Source organism: Camelus ferus, chromosome 15 (genome assembly GCF_009834535.1).
Source record: "Camelus ferus isolate YT-003-E chromosome 15, BCGSAC_Cfer_1.0, whole genome shotgun sequence".
In the NCBI taxonomy this organism is placed as follows: Eukaryota; Metazoa; Chordata; class Mammalia; order Artiodactyla; family Camelidae; genus Camelus; species Camelus ferus.
The window spans coordinates 16,545,349-16,568,076 of record NC_045710.1 but is presented as its reverse complement, the minus strand read 5'-3'; the positions used below and the strand labels follow the sequence as shown (position 1 = coordinate 16,568,076).

At 35.1% G+C, this 22,728-nt stretch overlaps 1 protein-coding gene across 7 annotated transcripts in view; it reads left to right on the top strand.

Annotated features, from left to right (window-relative positions):
- ITSN2 (intersectin 2) overlaps window positions 1–22,728 on the top strand; it is a 132,319-nt gene that overhangs the window by 62,270 nt on the left and 47,321 nt on the right. For 6 of the 7 annotated variants that reach the window (XR_004326180.1, XM_032497125.1, XM_032497124.1 and 3 more), the window contains 4 exons: window positions 684–823; window positions 14,700–14,836; window positions 17,727–17,863; window positions 18,897–18,994. Coding sequence is in view for 6 of the 7 variants with exons in the window: in XM_032497125.1 (XP_032353016.1) it covers window positions 684–823; window positions 14,700–14,836; window positions 17,727–17,863; window positions 18,897–18,994 (512 nt within the window). In the remaining variant the exon portion in view is untranslated. Of the gene's footprint in view, window positions 1–683; window positions 824–1,979; window positions 2,061–14,699; window positions 14,837–17,726; window positions 17,864–18,896; window positions 18,995–22,728 lie in introns of all 7 variants that reach the window. The other variant, XM_032497129.1, reaches the window with a different exon arrangement.

Genomic DNA, 22,728 nt, shown 5'->3' with positions numbered 1-22,728 from the left:
TTTGAACTGCGCAAGTTTGTTTATACGGAGATTTTTTTCAATAAGTAAATACTGTAGTACTACACAGATCCATCATTGTTGAATCTGAGGACGCAGATCTGTGGATATGGAGGAACTGCAGCTATGTATACAGAAGGCCGACTATACGTTATACTTGGATTTTCAACAGAGCAGAGGGTCAGCCCCCTGAACTCCCAAGCTGTTCAAGGGTCAACCGTATTTAAATAGGTAGTAAGATTACTATTTTAATTTATTGTAATGTAATCTGCATCATATATTTCCATCTAGTTTCTTTATCTCTGCCTAGATATCTAAGAAAAGGTCATAAAATGAAGCCCTCAGTTCTTACCCACTAAAATAATACCACTAAATAATCCGTTTCATAATCCAGTCAATTATCTGTGGATCGGATTGGTGAAGCACTTCACCCAAAGTGGAGTGTCACTTTAAGTCCTAGTACTTTTGAGTGCAGAACAAATGTTATAATGTTTCCATATGTGGGTCTTCCCAAGATGTGATCCAAAAAGGGGAAATGACTGCTGAGTTTTTTCTCTTCAGTTGATCCACATTGTGCATGTACTGCCTTTGTCTCTAGTTATACCAGTTTGATCAAACAGTAAATGTCAATTACTGTTAACGACAGGAATTTCTACCAAATGTAAACTGTGATGTTTGTATTTCAGATTTAGGAATTGGTTTACTTCATAAAAAATCATTAGAAAAGGAAGAATTATGCCAAAGACTGAAAGAACAATTAGATGCTCTTGAAAAGGAAACTGCATCTAAGCTATCAGAAATGGATTCATTTAACAATCAACTAAAGGTATTTATTTTCTGTTACCTTCCTTACTTTGATGTAATAGAATGAATAACTAAAGCTATTATTGTTTATGTAGTACATTTTCATAATTTATAATTTGAGCTATACCACAATTGCAAGATTATTTTTAATGTTCTCTACAGATATTATAAATATTGTGTCATGTAAATAAACATATCATTTACCATAGTTTCCAGTTTTTGATGACTGTTTTTATTAGCATCTATACATTTAAGAAGTAATCACCTTTGTCAGTATTAGTATTAGGTTAGATTAGATTTATCAGTGTTAGTTCTTGGCCAGCATGATCTTAGGCAAATTCTAAAACGGGAAATACAGAAAATTTTAAATAATCTGAGTGGTAGAGGCTCCTTTAACACACTAAATTCTCTCTGGCTTCTTTTTTATTATTTAATTTAATGAACCTTTGTGAAATAATGCAGTAATCAGTGAAATCCGAAGCATAATCTGGCACTATAAAGTCTGCATGAAAAATAGGTTCATGATTCATTAATTACTGCAGTGACAGAGCAGATGTCCAAACATATACCATATGCTTATCATTATGTGCAGTATTAGTTGCATATTGAAGCCATAACTGTGAAAGAAAATATTAAAAGTTAAAAACCAGACTAATGGCACATGATTGAAATTTGTGAATAGTTTCAGTTACTCCTTTGCTAAAGAAGCAGAAAGTTTCCAGAGCATAAAATACGACAAAACTTTTTAGGCAGCTTTCTGTCTCTTCATGTGATTTTCATCTTGCTGATGTGTTTAGAATAACATTATACCATATCCATCTATCAAAATTCATCAAATTATACATCTGAAATATGTGTCATTTACTGTACAGGAACCATACCACAATAAAAGTGTTTTTAAAAAAAGAATAACATTATACCAGCTTTAGAGTAGACAGTATGATTAAAAAAAAAAAAGGAACCATGGTGGCTTCAGTTAAGGAGGGAAAATTTGAGGTGAATAATATTAACCATACATTTTACATAAGCATATATATATTCTGTAGAAAAAAGTGTTAAGAAAATCAAAAAATTTGTCATTGATGGACAGACAAGCCAGCCAAGTTATCTTCCCAACATGATTTTCTAGAAAATCTGTACATAGTTTTAATTGGCTTTTTATCTGCCTTATCTTACAGTGTGGGAATATGGATGACTCTGTTCTTCAGTGCCTTTTGTCTCTGCTAAGCTGTCTCAACAACCTCTTCCTCTTACTTAAGGTTATTTTCTAATATCTAGCTCCTTTTCTTTGAGTTACTTTACTGTTTTCTTTTTTAAAAAAAAATTAGACTATTCTTTGCATTTATCTGAATATCTTTATTTGAAATAACGTGTACAATATAGACATTTTTTCTTTCTGCTTGCTTAAAAATCCTCTGCTGTCTTACTGCCTGTTTGAGTCTAATGCCAGAAATCAGTAGAATTGCCCACAGTAACCTTTCTCACGAGTAGCCCAGGACACTTAGAAATACTACCTGATTCCCGTACAACATCCCTGTGAGTTGGGCTAACAGATGGGATGATTACTAATTCAGTTAAAAGGAAAACTAAGGGAATGTGAGATAAATTATTTACCCATATCACTGTGAAAATCATTATTTAAAACAGGACGTATACTTTGTGAAACCTAGGGCAAGGTTATGTCATGTATATATCAGGCTGCTTCCTAATTATAAGAAAAAATCTTAATCAGTAATGCAGGGGCAGCTTTAGTTATGTCTAGTTATCAGGCCTCATATTTAGACATGCTTGCCCACAAATAAAAATGTTTAAATCACATTTATAAATAAACAGTTCACTTTGTCATGTATAGGACACAGAGTATTTATTTAAAATATTCGATGAATTCCTATTTTAATGTAGTTTAAAGACAGTTGCTTTATATTTACTAGTTGCTGACCCTAGTAGATTTTGACTGCATTCTGCTCAGTACTAAAATGGATGGCAAGGGGGACGGGTATATAGCTCAGCGGCAGAGCGCATGCTTAGCGTGCATGAGGTCCTGGGTTCAATCCACAGCACCTCCATTAAAAATAATAATAGTAAATTTTAAAAAATAAAATAAAGTGGTTGGCAATAGGGCAGTTGCCTATACATACACAGTAAAGACAGGAACATGATAAGCAGAGCTCCTTTGTTACCTAAGCAAAGGTAGGGCACATTGAAAGGATGGTACGGTATCAGCCTTTCCTTCATGGTTATAGCATGAATGGCCAGATTATCTCGTCTTAGAACTTTTGCTACAGATCACCCAGAAATTTAAACCTAAGTTTCTTCATGTGTACAATGTAGTTTGATGATGATTTGTGGACTGTACCCACACTCAGAAGTCTGATTCTTTCATTTGATTCTCCACAGGCCAGCAGATTATCTTGTCTCTTGTTTTACTTTCTTCCTTCTGCTTCCTGCCTTCCAGCTTTTCACTGCTTGTTGACACTTTCATCAGAGGCAACTTAGGAATCTAAAAAGGGATGAAACCTGTGCTGTCAGAGAGTTCAGGAAACAAACTGTTGTCACAGAAAACAAGAGGCTTTCTGTAGTCATTGGAAATGATACAGAACAGTCAGTTAACTTAGTACTGAAAAATATCCATTGAATTGCCAACAAGGAGACCTTTCAAGACCTTTCTGAAAGTGCCATCTTAGTTGAGTGACCAGCAGAAGTTGGACTGTGGCAGATCAGGAATGAATGGGAGCTGAAGAGAGGTGAAGTGAGTGTGAACAACTCTTTAGGAGAGTGAAAGAGAGCATGAGAGGGGAAAAAAAAATTTTTTTTTTTTTTGGTATAAGAAAGACTTGACAAAAGATACAAAGTTTTAGTTATGAAAGATGAATAAGTTGTGAAATCTAATGTACAGCATGGTAACTGTAGTTAACAATACTGTATTGTATAGTTGAAATTTACTAAGGGGATAGATCTTAAGCATTCTCACCACAGAAAGAGTTGGGAGGGGGAAAGAAGAGAAAGGAAGGGAGGGAAGGAGGGAACGGTAACTGTGAGGAGATGGGTGTGTTAATTAGCTTGATTTGGGGGATCATTTCACAGTGTATACATGTATTGAAACAGCAAGTTTTATATGATTTTTATTTATCAATTATCCCTTAATAAAGTTAAAAAATAAAAGAATAATTGGGACCACCCTTGAAAGGGGTATCACCTTTCTGTGTGGCATATGGATACATGAGGAAGGTATAGTTTCTGTTAGGACAGAAGAATGGAAGTGGAGAAATTGAGCTTGTTAGGTAACTAGCCATATCCATGTCATTGTGTTAATCATGATTACCAGGTTCAAGCCAAATATTTTGTTGCTGAATTCCCAGCACCTAGAACAGTGCGTGGAGGGTCATGCTTTGCATGACATACTGGAAAGGCAATATCTACTTAAATGAATGAATGGTATTGAATGTTCTCAGTCAGAAAGTATGCAGCATTTATTTAGAGTTAGTATACAGAATTTATGAGAAAAAAGTAGAAAGATAATTAGTTGAAAAACAGCAGAAAACCATATATCCCAGATTTTAGAAACACTTCTGATTCCATGTAATTTATTCTTTTAAGTAAAGGCTATTTTTTCAAAAAAAAACCCTCAGAAAAAGAAAGAATAGAAAAGAAAAGAAAGACAAGACTCAAAGGAGATAGTGAAGGGACAGGAAAGGAAGGAGAAGAGTGAGAGATTGAGTACTGCTGACTGAAGTGGTGATCATTGTAGAGCTGAATCCCGAGGAAGCAGATTAAGATACAATCTAGAGCACAGATTAAAGGATAAGATAAAAAGAATACTTCCAGTGTAACATATGGAGATAAGGTAGGTGTGAATTCAGTTAAATTTGTTAGTGGAGAATAGGAAGTTGACAGCTTCAAAACTTAAAATCAGAAGTAAGTTGGATGATTACAAGGAATCTTCATGGGTAGTTGAGGACATGGAGTAACTCAGACTAGACTAAAAGGAGATGGATGCAGATGCAGGAAATTTTATTGCTTTTGACACGGAAAGATTAGGGAGTTCTAGTCTGACTTAACGAGACAAGATTATTGGCTGATAATGAAAAGAATGGATGGAAGATTAGGAAATTTCAGGAGAGAAAAGCAAGCATGAATTACACATCTCAGTGGCACTGAGGATTGCAAGTTTAGTATAGCAAAACAGTAGGTGTCCTGAGCAATGTTGAGTGCCTATTCGAAGTTGGAGGTTATGAATCTAAATTGAAAACAGCATGCCTAATTATGTATTTTCTCCACCAAGTTCAGCTGCTTAGGTTTATGCACAGAAAAGGCTGATAAAATAGGTTCATACAGGTTTGAGGTTTTAATAGACATGGGCAAAGAGGGAGGGATGAGGGAGGGACAGATCTTGACACAATAATTATGAGAAAGATGAACTCTGACATGAAGTCATATGAAGACATGAAGAGATATGAAGAGAGGAAAGGGTGCTGATGAAAGAAGAGAGAATGGTGAGGTCCCAGAATGGAGGTCTCAGTGAGGTTAGAAAACTACTGATATGGCTGTATCAGGTATAAGAAAAGCTTGAAGGATAAGAGCTCATGTTTGAAGAATGGAATGTTTGATCGGTGTTAGTTCTCTTTGTGATGATGGCAAGATTCAGGATATAATAATGCAAATGATGGATTAAATGGAGTAAAAAAAGGTCATTACTGAGGAGATCAGCCTGAGAGTTGAGGTTCTCATGGGGTCATCCATGTGGATGTCAGAAGACTGGAAGAGCAGTGAAAATGAATGAATGAGGATCAGAGACCAGGTGATGGATAGATGGCAGTAAAGAGGAAGGGGAGGGTGGTACTGCTGGGTGGTATTCTGAGCCTCAGAAAAGCATAGAGTTTGTCAGAGTGAGAAGAAACAATAGTCTGGAAATGGCAGCAAAGAGCACAGAAAATACTGAAACTATCCTCGATGTAAATGGAATACTATGTGATAATAAGCTGCGAGGGAAATAGAAGAAAAGCAGTGTCCTGAAGGATCAACCAAAAAGGCAAGGAGGTAAGGGAATTCCCATTCAGAGAAGATATGTGGATATGTGGATGTTTTCTGACCAAAGAGAAGCAGCTGCAAGGCAGTGTTGAGGAGAGGAAAGATGAGGGATTGGGTCAGATCAAGGGATAAACAGCATTATAGAGATGAGAATTCAGGTGGTAAAGGATGACAAGAAAGGCTAGATTGATTGGCACGTGAGATAGAATTGGTCCCAGTAGTCTTGAAGGAAAACAGGCAGTTCTAATTCTGTGGTCCTTTGGGGCATCTGAAATGATCACTCCTTTAGTCTGCTCGTCGTGAAACAGAAGTGTAATATTTAAAGTTACTTATCTGATAAAATTATGTTTTGGGGGCCCTCTAATAGACGTGTACAGGACTAGTCGTAATTTTCACTCTTTTACTTAAGTCACGCTAAGACAAATAGCAAAGCCAGTTCATTGAAAGATGAGGTATTTGACAGGCCATTATTCCACTAGGGAGATCCACAGAATAACATATCTTTAGCAGTGAGGTACAATGAAAAAAGTACTGATCTAGGAGGCCGAAGTGAAAAAATGAGTTCTAGTCCTATTCATGCCACTTTCTAATTGTGTAATTTTGTTATTAAACTTTCAGTTTTTGCTTTCTTCCTTTACAAAATGAAGCTGGCGATATCTGCTCTGCCTTCTTCGCAGGGTCCTATGATGATTAAATGAGATAGCATATATATTGAAGTGCTTTGTGAGCTGTTATGTGCAATATAGTTTGTTGTTGTTAGGGAAGGGATTATCCTGAATCTCCAGAATATCTTTAGTGCATTGGAAAGTCACCACTGTTGATTTTGGATAATGGTTAGGGAAATACTTTTCCTTAGAAAGAAGATAGTCTGTCAGCACCAGAACTGTGGCCTACTCTAGTGGGCTAATTTCTTCTTACCTTGTGCTTTCAAGAATCTGGGGTAACCTACATTAGTAGCAAGGTGAGATTTCTTATTTATACAGGTGACAATAAGGCTAACTAATTTGGGGATCAGGAGCACAAGCCCTTTGGTTTGTAAGTAAAAACTTGAATGAGCTATATACTAGATGTTAGAGAAAACATTTCCCAAACCCATAATATAAGGGCCAAGGAAGTATGTCCCTTACTTCAGAGAATTTGAGGTCTACCTTGGGAAGCTCTTTTTTCTAATGTGGGGTATAATAGTAGGAAGTGTGGGCCTAAGAGCTGCTGGGCCACATGGGTTATAAATATTTGTTACTAAAACAGAGGCTCTTAACCCTTTTTGTGCCATCGACTCTTCAACAGTTTGGTGAAGCCTCTGGACCCCTTCTCAGAATAATGTTTTAAATGTGTAAAATGAAATATACAGGATGACAGAATCAAATTATGAGTGACAATATTTTTTAAAAACAAATCTGTGATATTATAATGTATGTGCTTCTATATCTATATTAATGATTTTAAATAAGATCTGGTGACATCTAATAGTACCATAATTTTGAAGTCATGAAGTAATGTATTTATCAGGTTATCTGTACTAGAATATGAAAATATCTGTGATTTGTGTTGTTGAAAAATGTCACAAATGTAGCTAATGTTACTGTGGTTTGTTGCTTATATTTGGAATTGAAGCACATATTGTATTTCAAATAGAGGTTAATGAAAGTAAAGATTAATTTTGTTCCTGTCCAAGTTCATGGACCCCTAAATTCTATTTAAAAACAACAAAAAACCCTTGAAAGGTCTGTGGCCTCATATTAAGAACCCCTGCACCAGAAGGAAGATAGGTGATTGGACATGCTGATTTTCTTGTCTGCTTATTCTATCAGTTACAGAGATTGATATGATAAAGTTTTCCACTTTGATTATGGATTTGTCTTTTCCTCTTTAGTTTTGTTGGATTTTTCTTTACAGATTTTGAGGCTGTATTACTAGGTACATACAGATTTAGAATTGTTATAGCTGCTGGGAGTAGACCCTTTTATCATTATGAGATGTTCCTCTAGAAATATTTCTTGCCTGAAAATCTACTTTTTCTGATATTAGTTTAACTATGCCAGCTTACTTTTGGTTAGAGTTTAGCATAATAGGTATTTTTCAATCTTCTTATTTTTAAACCTGTTTATATCTTTATCTTTATGTTGTGTCTTTTAAATAGCATATAGTCAGTCTTTAAAATCCAGTCTTTGTATGTTAATTGACATATTTAGTCTGTTTGCTTTTAATGTAATTACTAAAAACTTTGGATTTAAGTCTACCATTTTTCTCTTTGTTGTCTATTTGTCTTTCCCATTTTGTGTTCCTTTTTTTCTGTTTTGTTACCCTCTTTTTGACCAAGTATTTTTAAATCAATTTTTCCTCCTCTATTATTGTGATAGTTATACCTTCTTCCACTTCTCTGTTGGATATCTAAGAGATTACAGTAAGCATCCTTGATTTCTTAAAGTCTAATATAATTTACTAATTTCACTACTTCCTGGATAATGCACTACTTAGGATACTTTTAACTCCATTTACTGCCCATGTCTCTCTCACTCCCACCTTTGTGTTATTCATGTCATATTTTCAACTGTATAAGACATTTTTATTATTATTGTTTTATGCTGTCAGTATTTAGATACACTCACATTTATCAGATTTCCCTTGATCAAATCATGAATCAAAAAAAAAGGTGGGCTGGGAGAGCTCATCAATGAATTTGGTAAAGTTGCAGGATACAAAACTAAAATACAGAAATCAGTTTGTACTTCTATACACTAACAATGAAATATCAGAAAGAGAAATTAAGGAAACAGTTCCATTTTACCATTACATCAAAAAGAATGAAATACCTAGGAATAAACCTACCTAAGGAGGCAAAAAACTTATACCCCCCAAACCATCAGACATTAATGAAAGAAATTGAGGATGACACAGATGCAAAGATATACCGTGCTCTTGGATTGGAAGAATCAGTATTGTTAAAATGGCCATACTGCCCAAGACAATCTACAGATTTAGTGCAATCCCTATCAAACTACCAATGGCATTTTTCACAAAACTGAAACAAATTTTTTTTTTTAATTTGTATGGAAACACAGAAGACCCTGAATAGCCAAAATAATCTTGAAAAAGATGAATAGAGCTGGGGGAATTACACTCCCTGACTTCATGCTGTACTACAAAGCTATAGTAATCAAAACAGCATAGTAATGGCACAAAAACAGACACATAGAACAGGATAGAAAGGCCAGAAAGAAACCCATACACTTATGATCAGTTAATGTACAACAAAGGAGGTAAGAATATATAATGGAGGAAAGATTGTCTCTTCAATAAGTGGTGCTGGGAAAACTGGACAGCTACATGTAGAAGAATGAAATTAGAACAATCTCTAATACCATATACAAAAATTAACTCAAAATGGATTAAAGACCTAAATATAAGACCAGATACTCTAAAACTCCTAAAGGAAAACATAGGCAGAACACTCTTTGACATAAATCGCAGCAGTATTTTTTTCAATCTGTTTTTAGAGTAATGGAAATAAAAACAAAAATAAGCAAATGGGAGCTGATTATACTTAAAAGCTTTTGCACAGCAAAGGAAACCATAAATAAAACAAAACAACAACCTATGGAATGGGAGAAAATGTTTGCAAACAATGAGACCAACAAGGGATTAATTTCCAAAATATACAAACAGCTCATACAGCTTAATATCAGAAAAACAAATAACCCCATCAAAAATAGAAGACCTAAATAGACATTTCTTCAAAGGAGACATACAGATACCCAATAAGCACATGAAAAGATGCTCAACATCACTAATTATTAGAGAAATGCAAATCAAAACTACAGTGAGATATCACCTCACACTGGTGAGAATTGCTGTCATTAAAAAGTCTACAAATAAATGCTGGGGAGGGTATGGAGAAAAGGGAACCTTCCTACATTGTTGGTGGGTATGTAGTTTGGTGCAGCCACTATTGAGGACAGGATAGAGTTTCCTTAAAAAGCTAAAAATACAGTTACCATGTGATCCAGCAGTCCCATTCCTGGGTATATATTGGGATAAAACTATAACTCAAAAAGATATATGGACCCCAATGTTCATGGCAGCACTACTTAACAATAGCCAAGACATGGGAGCAACCCAAATGTCTATCAACAAATGATTGCATAAAGATGACGTAGTCAGTTTATACAGTGAAATATTACTCAACCATAAAAAATGAAATAATGCCATTTGCAACAATATGGATGGATGGATTATCATATTGAGTGAAATAAGTCAGACAAAGACAGATATCACTTATATGTGGAATCTGAAAAGAAAATGATACAAATGAACTTATTTATAAATCAGAAATAGGCTTACAGACATAGAAAACAAACTATGGTTACCAAGGGGAAAAGGGTTAGGGGAGAGGAATAAATTAGGAGTTTGGGATTAACCTATACGCACTACTATATATAAAATAGATAAACAAGGACCTACTGTATAGCACAAGGAACTAAATTCAATATCTTGTAATAATCTACAATGGAAAAGAATCTGAAAAATAATATATATGTATATGTATAATTGAATCACTTTGCTGTATACCTGAAATTAACACAACAATGTAAATCAACTATACTTCAATAAACAAATAAACCTAAAAATAGAAAGAGAAAAAGCTGTTCTTAAGGGCAATATTTATACTGTTGGGAACATTTTTTAATATGAGCTCTGTTTTAAGTAAAACTATTACATCACTGTTAAATTTCTTTACTTTGGTGCTGGCCTTGACGCTGTAGTTACGCAGAGTAATGATGGAGTTCTGGGGGTGATAAAAGCACCAGCGCCTGCAACTTAGTCAGATTTTTATAGGTCTGAAAGTGTTCAAAATATAAAATTGGAGAAAAATTTAGAATTCTAAAATGTTGCTAAGTGTATTTATGAACATAAAGTAGTAGATTAAGCATATTTTTAAGTTATGAAGGTACTAAGTAGCACAGCCAAACACTGGGAAATGGAGAGGAGATCCGGGTGGCAGGATAGTACAAATGAGCAGATTCCTTATCTTCCATATCAGGAGTTAATAGCTATTTTCTAATTCATAAATCAAGGTATACTAATCATAGGTAGGATTTATTGAAAATTTTCTCTGTGACTGACACTCTTCTGAATGTTTTGCTTATATTAATTTGTTTAATCCTTACATTAACCCTGTGATGTAAGTTCTTTATTCACATTTCACATAGAAGTAAATTAAGTTGCCAATGGTCACACAGCTGGCAAGCAGAAATCCAACCCAGATAGTCAGGATTTGACCTTAAATGGTTATATTAGGAGAAAAAAAGATGAAAATTATAAGCTTAAGTGTTCAATTTAAGAAGCTAAAAAAAAAAAAGACTAGCATAATAAAGGACAAAAAAGTAGAAAGAAATTAATGAAACAGAAGACAAAAATTTAATACCAAGAGTCAGGAAAGCCAAAAATTGACTCTTAAAGATTAATAAAATTAACAAACCTTTGGCAAGACTGATTCAAAAAAAGAAAGCAGAAATAAAGTAAGGGGTGAAAAGGAGATACAACTAAATATATTGCAAACAATAAAAGAGAAGGGGATATAATGACTAGCGCTATCGTCATGAAGTATTTTAATTCTGTAGTTTAAAATCTTCTTTAAAAGAGAATGCAGACCCAGAGTTTTTGCTGAAGAAACAAATCACGCCAGTCTTCTACAGCTATTTCAAAATACAGAAGAGGGAATATTTCCAACTCATCATATGAAGTTGTCATAAACATCAAAAAAATTTTGTTGGTGTTTTTTGTTTTGGGGGGAGGTTAACTAGGCTTACTTATTATTATTTTCTTTTTATGTAACAGAGGTCCTGGGAATAGAACCCATGACCCCATGCATGCTAAACATGCACCCTGCCACTGAGCTATACCCACCCGCAACATCAAAATTTGATAATAGTAGAAGAAAGGATAATTGTAGGCCAATTTAACATTGAGGCAAAAATTCTAAACAATATTAAATAGTTGAATGTGGAAATTTATTAGAAGGATACTGCATTATGACCAAGTTGAATTTATCTTAGCCATGCAAAGATGATTTGACATATAAAAATGTTTACTATAATTTGTCATATAAACATTAAAGGAGAAAATTGTATGCTTGTCTCACTAAATGCAGAAAAGATATCTGATAAAATTTAACACCTATTTATGATTAAAAAAATGAAAAAGTTATTGGCATATTAGGAATAGAATTTCCTAAACCTGAAAAGATGATCTTTTATTGTATTGAAACTGAAAACAGTTATGTTCATAAATGCAGACTGTTGTTCTCAGTTAACTGATAATCCTGAGAGTGTGACTTAACCCAGAGGAATGAGTCTAATGATAAGAATTTCTAGAATCATTGTAGTCATGCAGAGGAAATATTTCTTGGAAACCCCTTTGGTGCTCTTCAGATCTTATTAATATGCATAGGCTATTATTTATGTATTTTCATCCAGCAAATACTAATTAAATAACTTCATTGCACCAGGGTCTCTCTTGGTGAAAGACAGTCCTATTGTCAAGAAGCTCACTCCAGTAGAGAGATAGTCATACAGTCAGAAGTCACATATTCTGACTGTGGTAGAGGAATGCACAGAAATGCCTTGGGGAGCACAAGGAAACTCATTAATTCAGACACTGGAGGACTGGGCTAATGAAGGAAGACGGAGCAGAGCAGTATTTTATAGGACAAGTTAGAGGGCTAACCTTGCAGCCAATTAAAATCAGACATTAATTTGCCTCCTCTTTACTCTCCTTTTAAACTTATAATTCTCCTTTTTAATGACTATAGCCAATAATAATAGCTAATGTTTATTGAGGATTTATTGTCTGTCCTGCACTGTTGTAAGCACTTTATGTGTATCTACCCATTCAGTCCTCACAACAATATTGTAGGCATGTGCTATAATTAACCCCATGTTACGTATGAGGAAATTGCAAAGTAGCTTCCTTAAGATTGCTCAGCTTATCACTGACAGAGCCTGATTCAGATCTTGGCAGTCTTATTCCAGGCCTGTACTCCTGGAGTCCTTATCACTAAACCACACTGCTTCTCCATAGATTGTAACCTCCGTATTCTGCTTTTCAATAGAATTTAGAGAAAGGTGCAACAAAGAGAGCTATAGAAGCTGAGGTCTGTGGAAGCTTTGCTGTGAATGCAGTATTTGTATTATTATTGTCTAAAGCTGCCAGTCTTGATCTCGGACATTTTGGACCTAGTCTCTGATTACCACATTTACTCAGAACAGATCTACCATTTCAATCAAGTTAAATAAATATAAAATATTTTATTTCTGAAAATAAAAGGAGTTTGGGTTGTGCTTGTTTGTATTTGATTTGGAGTTTTTTGTTTTTGTGTAGGGGTAGATGCCCCAAAACATCTTTTACGAAAACATTGTATCCAAATCTTGTCTTAGCTCTCACCTTTGCTGTGAAGCCTCTTTTGGTTAGTTTATGGTTTGTGGGGATTTTTGTTTGTTTTTAGGTTTTTTATCTTCCTTATTCCAGCCTTTTTCTACTCTCTTGTTCAGGATTCTATAGATTCCAAGTAAAAGAAACTCACTTCAGAATAGTTAAGCTAAAAAGAGTGGTTATTGGAAGAGTACTAGGACCACTGACTGAAGCAATAGAAGGGGCAGTTCCTAGACACAGAAATGAATTTGGAGATTCTGTTTCCCTGTGCTCCTTCTCCTCGCTTTCCTGTGCTGACTTCATTCCTACCCCTAATGGCCTCACCAGGAAGTGGGGCAGCTCCAAGTTTGCCTTATCCCAATTTAATGAGCTTAGAGAAAGAAAAACTTCTTTCTCTGGTCTTTAAAATATCTGAATTGCAGGAGGGGATTCTGGCCCAGCTCAGATATGTGCATGTCCTTTGAGCCAGGGAGATGAGGTGCTGTGATGTTTAGATCAAGTGACTACACTTGGGTGGAAGTGGCAGGAGAAGTGAATTTGACACTCAGAAAAACCACACAGAAGGGTGGGGGTAAATCAGTTTCCTAAAAGGAGGAAAGGTGCTGTTAGAAGAAGAGGGCAAGAAAATGCTGAACAGATTATTACAAGTTTCTGCTAAGACACTTAATTGTATCCCAGATTTTGGCACTTTTCTCTACTTTGAGATTATAAACTCTTTGAAGGCAAAGACTATATATATAGATTTAGGAGTCAGATGGTTTTGGATTGGATCCCCTGTGAATCTTTATAGTACTTTGCACAGAACTAGGTGCTCAATAAACAGTTGTTTATTTTAATTCCTGTTTGGAATACTTTTCGTTATTTTGGCTCATTCTAGATGTCGTTTTAGGTAGACATTATCTTTTCCACTTTTAGTTATTGACTTATTTAATATATTTAATTAGTATTTAAATTAAATTAATATTGAATAGTTATTGAATTATTTAGTAATTGCTTCTGTGTTTAGTTCAGGATCTTATTGAATAAAAATTATGGGTAACCTGGTTAAACTGCATATGTTAAATATATGATTAAGCAAAATTCCTCTTCAAATGTTATGAGAAGCACATTGTTTCCCCCCTTTTTTTAATGGATTGCTTTTTTATTGAAAATGAAGTACCAAGTCAAAGAATTATGAAAGATTTTATGTTCCTTAGAAATGAATTAGTACAAAAATAGATGATTTTAACATGTATTTGTCCTCAGTGGCTACATACCTTAAATACTTGCTATAGTCAAGATTTTTTAAATCATCCAGATGTTTTTTAAAACTTTTCATTTTTTTGCTGTAGTTTCACTTGCTTTAGGATTTTTATCATTTAATGCAAATGTCACATTTTTACATAAGACAAAGATTTTTCAATCAATGGCATATTGACTTCTTTTTATTGTCTCCTTAGGAACTGAGAGAAAGCTACAATACACAGCAGTTAGCCCTTGAGCAGCTTTATAAGATCAAACGTGACAAATTGAAGGAAATTGAAAGAAAAAGATCAGAGCTAATACAGAAAAAGAAACTAGAAGATGAGGCTACAAGGTAATATCACTGATAAATTTATTATGCTAGATTGCTATTAGAATTCTGATTTTGTGGCCCATATCTTCAGTTTTACTATGAAAATTTAAGAGAAATAAAATGATTATCCTAAGATGTTAATTAGATTATAAATTTTAGAAGTTTTTCTTTTAAGGATTGAGTTTGTAGTAACCAATTTTATGTTCCATTAGTGAAAAATATGGACTTTGGAGTCAGACCTGGATTAGAATTCTTGATTTGCTACTGATTATCCAAGGAGGACCTGGATTTAGTCACTTTACTTTTCTAAACCTCAGTATTTCCATCTGAAAAATGGAAACATTAATGCATACCTCATAAGTGACTGAGAATTATAAATAAAACAATGTAGCTATAGAGCCAAGTATGTTTTTCAGGTAATAAGCACTCATTATTTCTCTCCATAGTAAATCTGTTATTGTTTCCTGAAAAATCATAAAAACCAAGTACTTAATTTTATGGCGTGGTAAATACTGAATGTAGAACTGCCAGGTTGGTGCAGTTCTCTTTGTATATATCTGAGATATATCAGCTGCCTCCATATATAGTAATAAGTAAGACAGCTGTGGTATCTGAATCATAGAACCATCCATTTAGAGACTTTGCATGATTCTTTTTTCTATCAGTAAGATACTATTTCTAATATGTTCCTCTGTTTCTCCCAAGTTCTCTAGTGTCAGAAATTATTATAATTAGTTAACAAATATCAGTGAACTGACATTTCTTTGCCTTGGAGAAGAGTAGATGAGTAATGTCCATGAAAAACCTAATAGTTACTGTGGAAGCAAGAAAGACACATTACCATATAGCAGTTCCCTTCTCTTAATGGCTTCAAGTAGCCACTTGTAACATGTTTTTATTGAGTGGTCGTAGTTGGCTGTGATGCAGGTAGACTCGGGGTTACCCTTTGCACCTAGATTTCTCATAATTCTATAGGAGATTCAGAGCTAAACAAATAGCTATAATACTCTCTACTCCAAGACTTCTACTTTTGTGACCCCCTAACAAAAGATACTAGAATAATATAGAAGTAGAGACAGTGAAGTTCAAATGAAGAAGGCTTTTATTTGCTGCCTAATTTGTGCCACTTAACATTGCACAAGGGAACTGTGCAGTGGCTCCACAGCTAGTCACTGTGTCAGAATTTTCTGTTGTCACATGCAAGTATCTTGGTATCTCTTTACTGCTCACAATTCCTTTCAGGCCAGCAGACCATATTAGTAGGACACATTTCATTTCATTTATCAGCCTCACACATGATCCTACTTTAGTAGAGGGAAAGAATCAGAACAGAAGCAGATGTAGGATTGGTCTGGAGCTGGGTCTTAGTACTATATCCCGACTTCTTGGCCATTTGTCCAGCTATGTTGCTTTCTTGGTCCAAGCTATTGGTAATAGTCAGGTTTCCACATTGTAGATGTGGCTCTTTGCCCTTAGTCCAGCTTCTGAGGCATCTTCTGGCTCTGGACCAGTTTCTCATCCACAAGTTTCCACGTGAGAAACTTTACCAAAATTTAATTTTATATAATTTTAACTCTCTAGTCTTTTCTTTATCCCAGTAAATATGTGGTAAGTACTCTGATAGTGGTGTTTATAATGCTATGGGAATTTAAGTAAAGGTAGATTGGGTCATCCTAGGCATGGGAGAGTGTCAGGGAAAGTTACAGAGGTGGGAAAAGGAATGTTGGTTGAAATTAAGTAAGGACTGCAAGAGAAGCATGCCCCTCAAAGGAGAGTCAGTTATCAGATACAGGAGGTGTTAGAGGAAGCACTCTGTGAAGTGATAAAGGGTATGGGAGGGTTTACAAAGGGTTGAGAGAAGCTTGTCGTGGGATAATGAACCAGGAATATGAAGCATTAGATATTATGGAAATGAGGAGGAAGGGTTGATGACTAAGTGGCTCTCTAGTTGTTGGAATTATTCGAGATTTCCAAATTCCTCCAGGAATTATGGGAGTAGAGATATGGAATGAAGCCAAGACTTTCACGTTGGTGGGGCATAAATGCCCCCAAATCTCAGGAATGCATCTGGTCACAATCTCCACTGCCCTGTTAGTGTGTACGGAGGCTTGAAGAAGGTGCTGAATTTAGTGGTGACAGCTCTGCCTCTTGTAAGATCATGAAAAATATATGCACAGAAGAGCTACGGTGAGCATTAGTTCTAATACTAAAACAGCTGAGTCTGATCATAGGTCATTGTGACCAGCTAGAAACTAAGCTGCAGCTACATCAGACGTCAGAGAAACATGTACAGAAGCATGGCCCTGTATAGGAAAAATGCTCTATTATCTAACAGATGACAAAGACTTTTAAGTGATAATATAAGAAATAGCTAATCTGTCCAGAAGCATTTCCTATTTCCACAGCAATGCCTAAATCCTGAAGATAAGGATTAGCTAGAATAGTGGGAGTGAGAGCTGGAAAGCAGTCCTTGTGAAGAATCTGGAGAGAAGAGGAGGACATTTAGGTGTTTTCTGAACAAGTCCATTTTTAGATTTGTTTTCTGAATAGTTCCATTTCAGGTTTTCCCCCTTTTTTCTTGAGACTCAGAGGTTGGCTGAAAGGAAGAAATTTGAGAGTGTGAGAAATCGTTAGTCATACTCCCCAGCTTGATCTGTGTGTCCAATATTTCTTTCTTGACTGATTGATTGATTAATTGATTTTCTCCATCTGCCTTGATCCCCACAGTTTCTCCACACCCCCTACTAATATCTCTTTGCAGTAAAATAACTATATAATTATAGAAGATTAAATGTGTAAGAAATATGTAATTTTTCTTCAACTTGCCAGGAACAAGATCTTCTATTATATTTTTATTTTGTGTGAAAAATAATTTAAGACATTATGCAAAATTATTTTCTTTCATGTAAAGGAAAGCAAAACAAGCAAAAGAAAACTTATGGAAAGAAAGTCTTAAAAAGGAGGAAGAAGAAAAACAAAAGCGACTTCAAGAAGAAAAAGCACAAGAGAAAGTTCAAGAAGAGGAGCGGAAAGCTGAGGAGAAACAATGTAAGGATAAGGGTAAAAATAATTCGTTTGATTTTTCTGAAACAGAGCAACAAAAGCAATAAGAAAAAGATTCTGATGAACAAAAAAAAAAAAGAAGAAGAAAATTAAAACAGATGCTGATCCTTAGAGTCAGAAAAAAAACATTTTCTAAATTAAACTTGGATAAGAGAAGTTTGTAGGTTTAAGACAGACTGAGGGTAGAAATCTTAAAACAACACGGAGCAAAGAAGATAGTTATCACAAACTATGAATAAAACCCTGAACAGAGTTTTCATTATTGAAGTAAATAGTTTAAAATATTTTTATTCCACCAGTGTAACTATTTATTTTAATGAAGCAACAGTAAAATTTTAAGTCTTTGCACACTGAAATTTTCTCAGAAGATATACTTTGGAAACACCACGAAGTCCATTTCCAAAATACTTTAAATATTATTGTATTTCTTTTGAATGCTTATTAATGATACAATGTGCTGAAAATGTTACAAGGTAAAGCATTTATTCTATTAATGAGCAAAGTATCTTTAATCTGTTACATCTAGTGTACTTGTGAACTCTTCTACTGTGTTTTTTAGAATCATACCGATAAATCTGTAGATCTTTCTTCAGTCAACGGTGTTTACTTGCTGATCTTCTCATCTGTGACCTCCCTTTGTGCTCTTCTTTCCTTTGATATTCTGACCTCCACAGATCAAATTAAGCCTCTTGCAGCTTAGCCTCCCTCCACTTTGCACACTTAGTCACCACTCCTGGACCTTCCCTTATCCATGCACATGGCCCACCCTGCAAGTGGTCTCTTTGTTTTACTGCCTCCTGCTTTAGTTAAGATGCACAGCCTTGTTTGTTTTTATATTGATTCTATGCCTATTGAAGATACTTAAGTCCTAACAAGCCCATATCAAATGGATTTTCATTATACTCTTTGCTCAGGTTTTTGAGTTTTTTGTTTTTTTTTTTTGAGCTGTTTATTGAGTCATAGCAAAGATGAGTGTATATAGGAAAGCAGCAAATAATGACAGTTATCTTCTCTTTAGGTGAGCCAACTGGTGCTTTGGTGAATTACAGAGCATTATATCACTTTGAAGCAAGGAGCCACGATGAAATGAGTTTTAATTCTGGGGATATAATACAGGTAGGAAACAGTCTTTTTTTTTTTTTCTTCTCATGAATAAGCTGAATGCAATGTAACATATTACTTTCTATAATAATAATATTGAATATAATTTTATATGGTGACTTACCATTTTAAAAATATGTCTTAAACATTGCCTCATTTGGCTCTTATGACATACTGCAGTGCTGTGTAGGGCAGTTATTATTACTGCCATATTCTAGGTAAGGAAGACTTACACAAGTTGTAACTGTCAGCAGCATGGTGCAAGTACATGTCCTTTGATTTTCAAATCCAGTGTTCTTTCCACTGTGCCATACTACTATATGTCATAAAACGTGATACTGATTTTGTTATTTTAATAAATTACCAGTAAAATTTGGGGGAGCTGGTTATTTTCTGGCAACCATTAAAAAATTGTAGACTAGATAAACAAAATTATACTGTATAGCACAGGGAAATATATATAAGATCTTATGGTAGCTCACAGAGAAAGGAATGTGACCATGGATATATATATGTTCATGTATAATTGAAAAATTGTGCTCTACACTGGAATTTGACACAACATTGTAAAATGATTATAAATCAATAAAACAAACTTAAAAAAATAAAATAGTTGAAGGAGTTAGGTTCTGTGGCTCTAACTAGATATAGACTCTTGTTCTTTGGAATAAAAGGTTTTTATTATATAATCACAGACCATGTAAAATAGATGAATAAGAGAAGATGCAGGGAATAGCATTTGTTAGAGCTGTTGTGATGTACCGAAGAGAATACAGGCTTTAGAAGCATGCCAGCTTGGATTTTAGTCCCCGCTTCAGTTTCCTTCTTAGTAAATATATTTTATATATTTACCTAGAATACCTAGCCAGTGTCTACTCTCTTATCTCCATACACTGTTCATCAGTTAGGTAGCAAACATTCAGTGATACTTGCAATAGGGTTTACCAGAACTATCTATTCAAATACCCAAAATAATCACCAGCTACACATTCCTTCTGTTGCCATCACCACACTGACAGTGCCATGGTTGCTCCTCACTGAGGGAAGTCTGTTTTACAGGCAGCTTAAGTCCACAGTCTGCTGGCCGTACCGTTCCTCCTCTTCTAGTTGATGATGATCAAAGTCCAAGAATGAGTAAACACAGCCTATCTCTGGGCACGTTTCTTCAAGAGCCTACTTGTATATTTGGTTATATCTTTTATTTATTCTTTCAGCAAATATTTGTTGAGGGCTATGCTAGGCTGGGGATATGTGAACAAAACACAGTCTCTGTTCTTAATGAGTTTATAGTCTGATGAGAAAGACATAGTAAAGAAGTAGAGAAAAGAAGGTAGAGGAAGGAAGGCTCTAGACTGCTACCAGCTTTAGAACAGACCTCTTCCATGGTCAGAGAGCCAGTCTGGAGGCAGTGACAACAGGAACATAAAATTAACTGTAATTTCTTGAGTGCTTGTGTTGTCTACCGAATATGTAAAAGAATGAGTCATGAGTTACTTACCAGATACGTGATCTGGACAGCTTGGTTGATAATAGTGTCGTTCACTAAGAGAGGAAGATTAGAAGGTGGAAATGTAAGTGGAAATTGAAGTGAGTTTCAGTTTAGGCTGAGTTTCATATTTCTAGGCAACAATTGGATATCCAGAGATACCCAGAGAGAGCTCAAGTAGAGATCTCAGGCAGAGATCAGAGGAGGCCAACTTGGATGTCATCAGTGTGCCTGGTGGTAATTGAAGACATGACTGTAGTGGAGATCATCCAAGGGAATAGTGAAGAAGGGGGAACATGATTAAGGATGCAATCCCTGAGAAACATGGACACTGAAGGGGTTGTTAAAGGAAGAGGAGCCCTAAAAGAATGGAGGTAGGGGAAAAAACAGGAGTTTAGTGCCAGGGAAATTTGAGAAGAATGGTCCACATGTAAAATAAGACAGTACTAAAAAAAAAAAAAAAATAGATTAGCAACAGCATAGTTATTGTTAACCTTGAGAACAGTATTGAGTGAAGAAAATGGAGGAAGAAGCCAAATTTCAGTGAGTTGAGGAACAAATTGGAAGGGAGGAAGAGGAGCCAATGAATGTATAAAACTCTTTGGAAGAGCTTGGCTTTTAAAGGAGGAAGGGAGTGAAGATGGTAAATAATGAGGAATATAGGTTGAGGGAAGTTGTTCTATTTTTTTGTTTTTATTTTTTGGTTTTTTAACTTGGCAGAAGCTTGAGCAAGTATAAATAATGATAGAAAAGATCTGCAGCTCAGAGGGGAAAAGTTAATGATACTGGGAAGAGTAAATCACTAGTAGAGGAAGATTGCTTTTTCTAATTAAAGTATGACTTACATTTAGTAAAATGCACAGCCATAAGTCATGAGTATACAGTGCAAATAATATGTTCACATGTATTTCTATGAAACCACCACTCAGATCAACATACAGAACACAGAGCACTGAGGAAGGTACCACATGCCTCCCTGTCACAGACCTCTCTGTTTTGATCAGTGGATGGAGATGAACATTCATGAGAATCTGGAGGGTTTGCACTTAGAGCACAGGGAGAGAGAGTAGTGGAAGAACTTGATACCTCTTCCTTTGTGATTGGAGAGCTGGATGAAAAGATGGGTGGGATCATAAATTTGCTGAGGTAGAAGGTGAGGTCAAATATGAGGGCTTCTGTTATTCTTGGTCAGGATAGCGGCAAGTTCTGATCAGCTTATTGGATGAGGGTGGCAGAGGAGATTTGATTGAAAATTAAAAAGATAAGAAATTCCACTGAACCCTGACAGCATTTTTCATGACAGCTTGCTTTTCCTGCCTTATCTATTAATGCTGCTTCTGAAGTAATAGTTTCCCTAGGCCTGTGAAAATTTATGTAAAACTTTCTGGTTTAATCTGTGTAAATTGACAACTGAAAATTCATTAGAACTGTAAGTGATACATATGAAATTGATTGAAATTGACCCCTTACAAAGCAGAGTTGGTTTCACTCTGAAAAATAAGTGAATGGGCCTTTTCTTCTTCGTAAGGTTGAAAATATTAGGAAATAGTATTAAAGAAATTATGATTTTTAAAGTTTGTAGGAAAAGGAAGAAGTGTTTGAATGCTAGTACTCATACCTTTTAAGTGATTCCTTGCCTTTAGACCAAATACTTAAATCAGGTTTAGGTTGCATAATTTCTCGGGTTAATTGTGTTCTTGCCTTCATTTTTAGTGCTCTGGTTGAGCGACTTTAAACAGTCTTAAACTAGATCTACAGGATGATATTTAATCGGTGGTTCCTCGTGTTCTACTTCAGAACACAATTTTATGGTGGTTACATGGCTGTGATGCTGTCTGTGCGGTTTAGCCACCACAGCTCTGATTGAGGGATTTTCTAAATATCTTATTAATAATGTAATAAATAGCCAGACATGTAACATTAAAATGAGAATTATTTACCATGAACACAAATGAAGTTGCCCTGACAAAAACTCCATTTGTTATCAGTTAAGCTTTAAATCTGTTGTTTATCTAATTTAGAATAGTCCGTTCGAGTTAACATTCGTTGAGTTTCTAACCATGTGCCTCCTGGGGATATATAAAAATGAATAAGGAAGTCAAAGTTTAGGAAGAAAAAAGAAGTGTGTTTAACTGTACAGAATATAACATGGTAAGTTTAGATTAATGACTTAGAGAAATAAAGTGCTGTCAGAACCCAAGGATGAAGCAATAACACAACCAAATAGAATTGGGAACGTTTTCCCCGAGAAGAGAATGGAGGA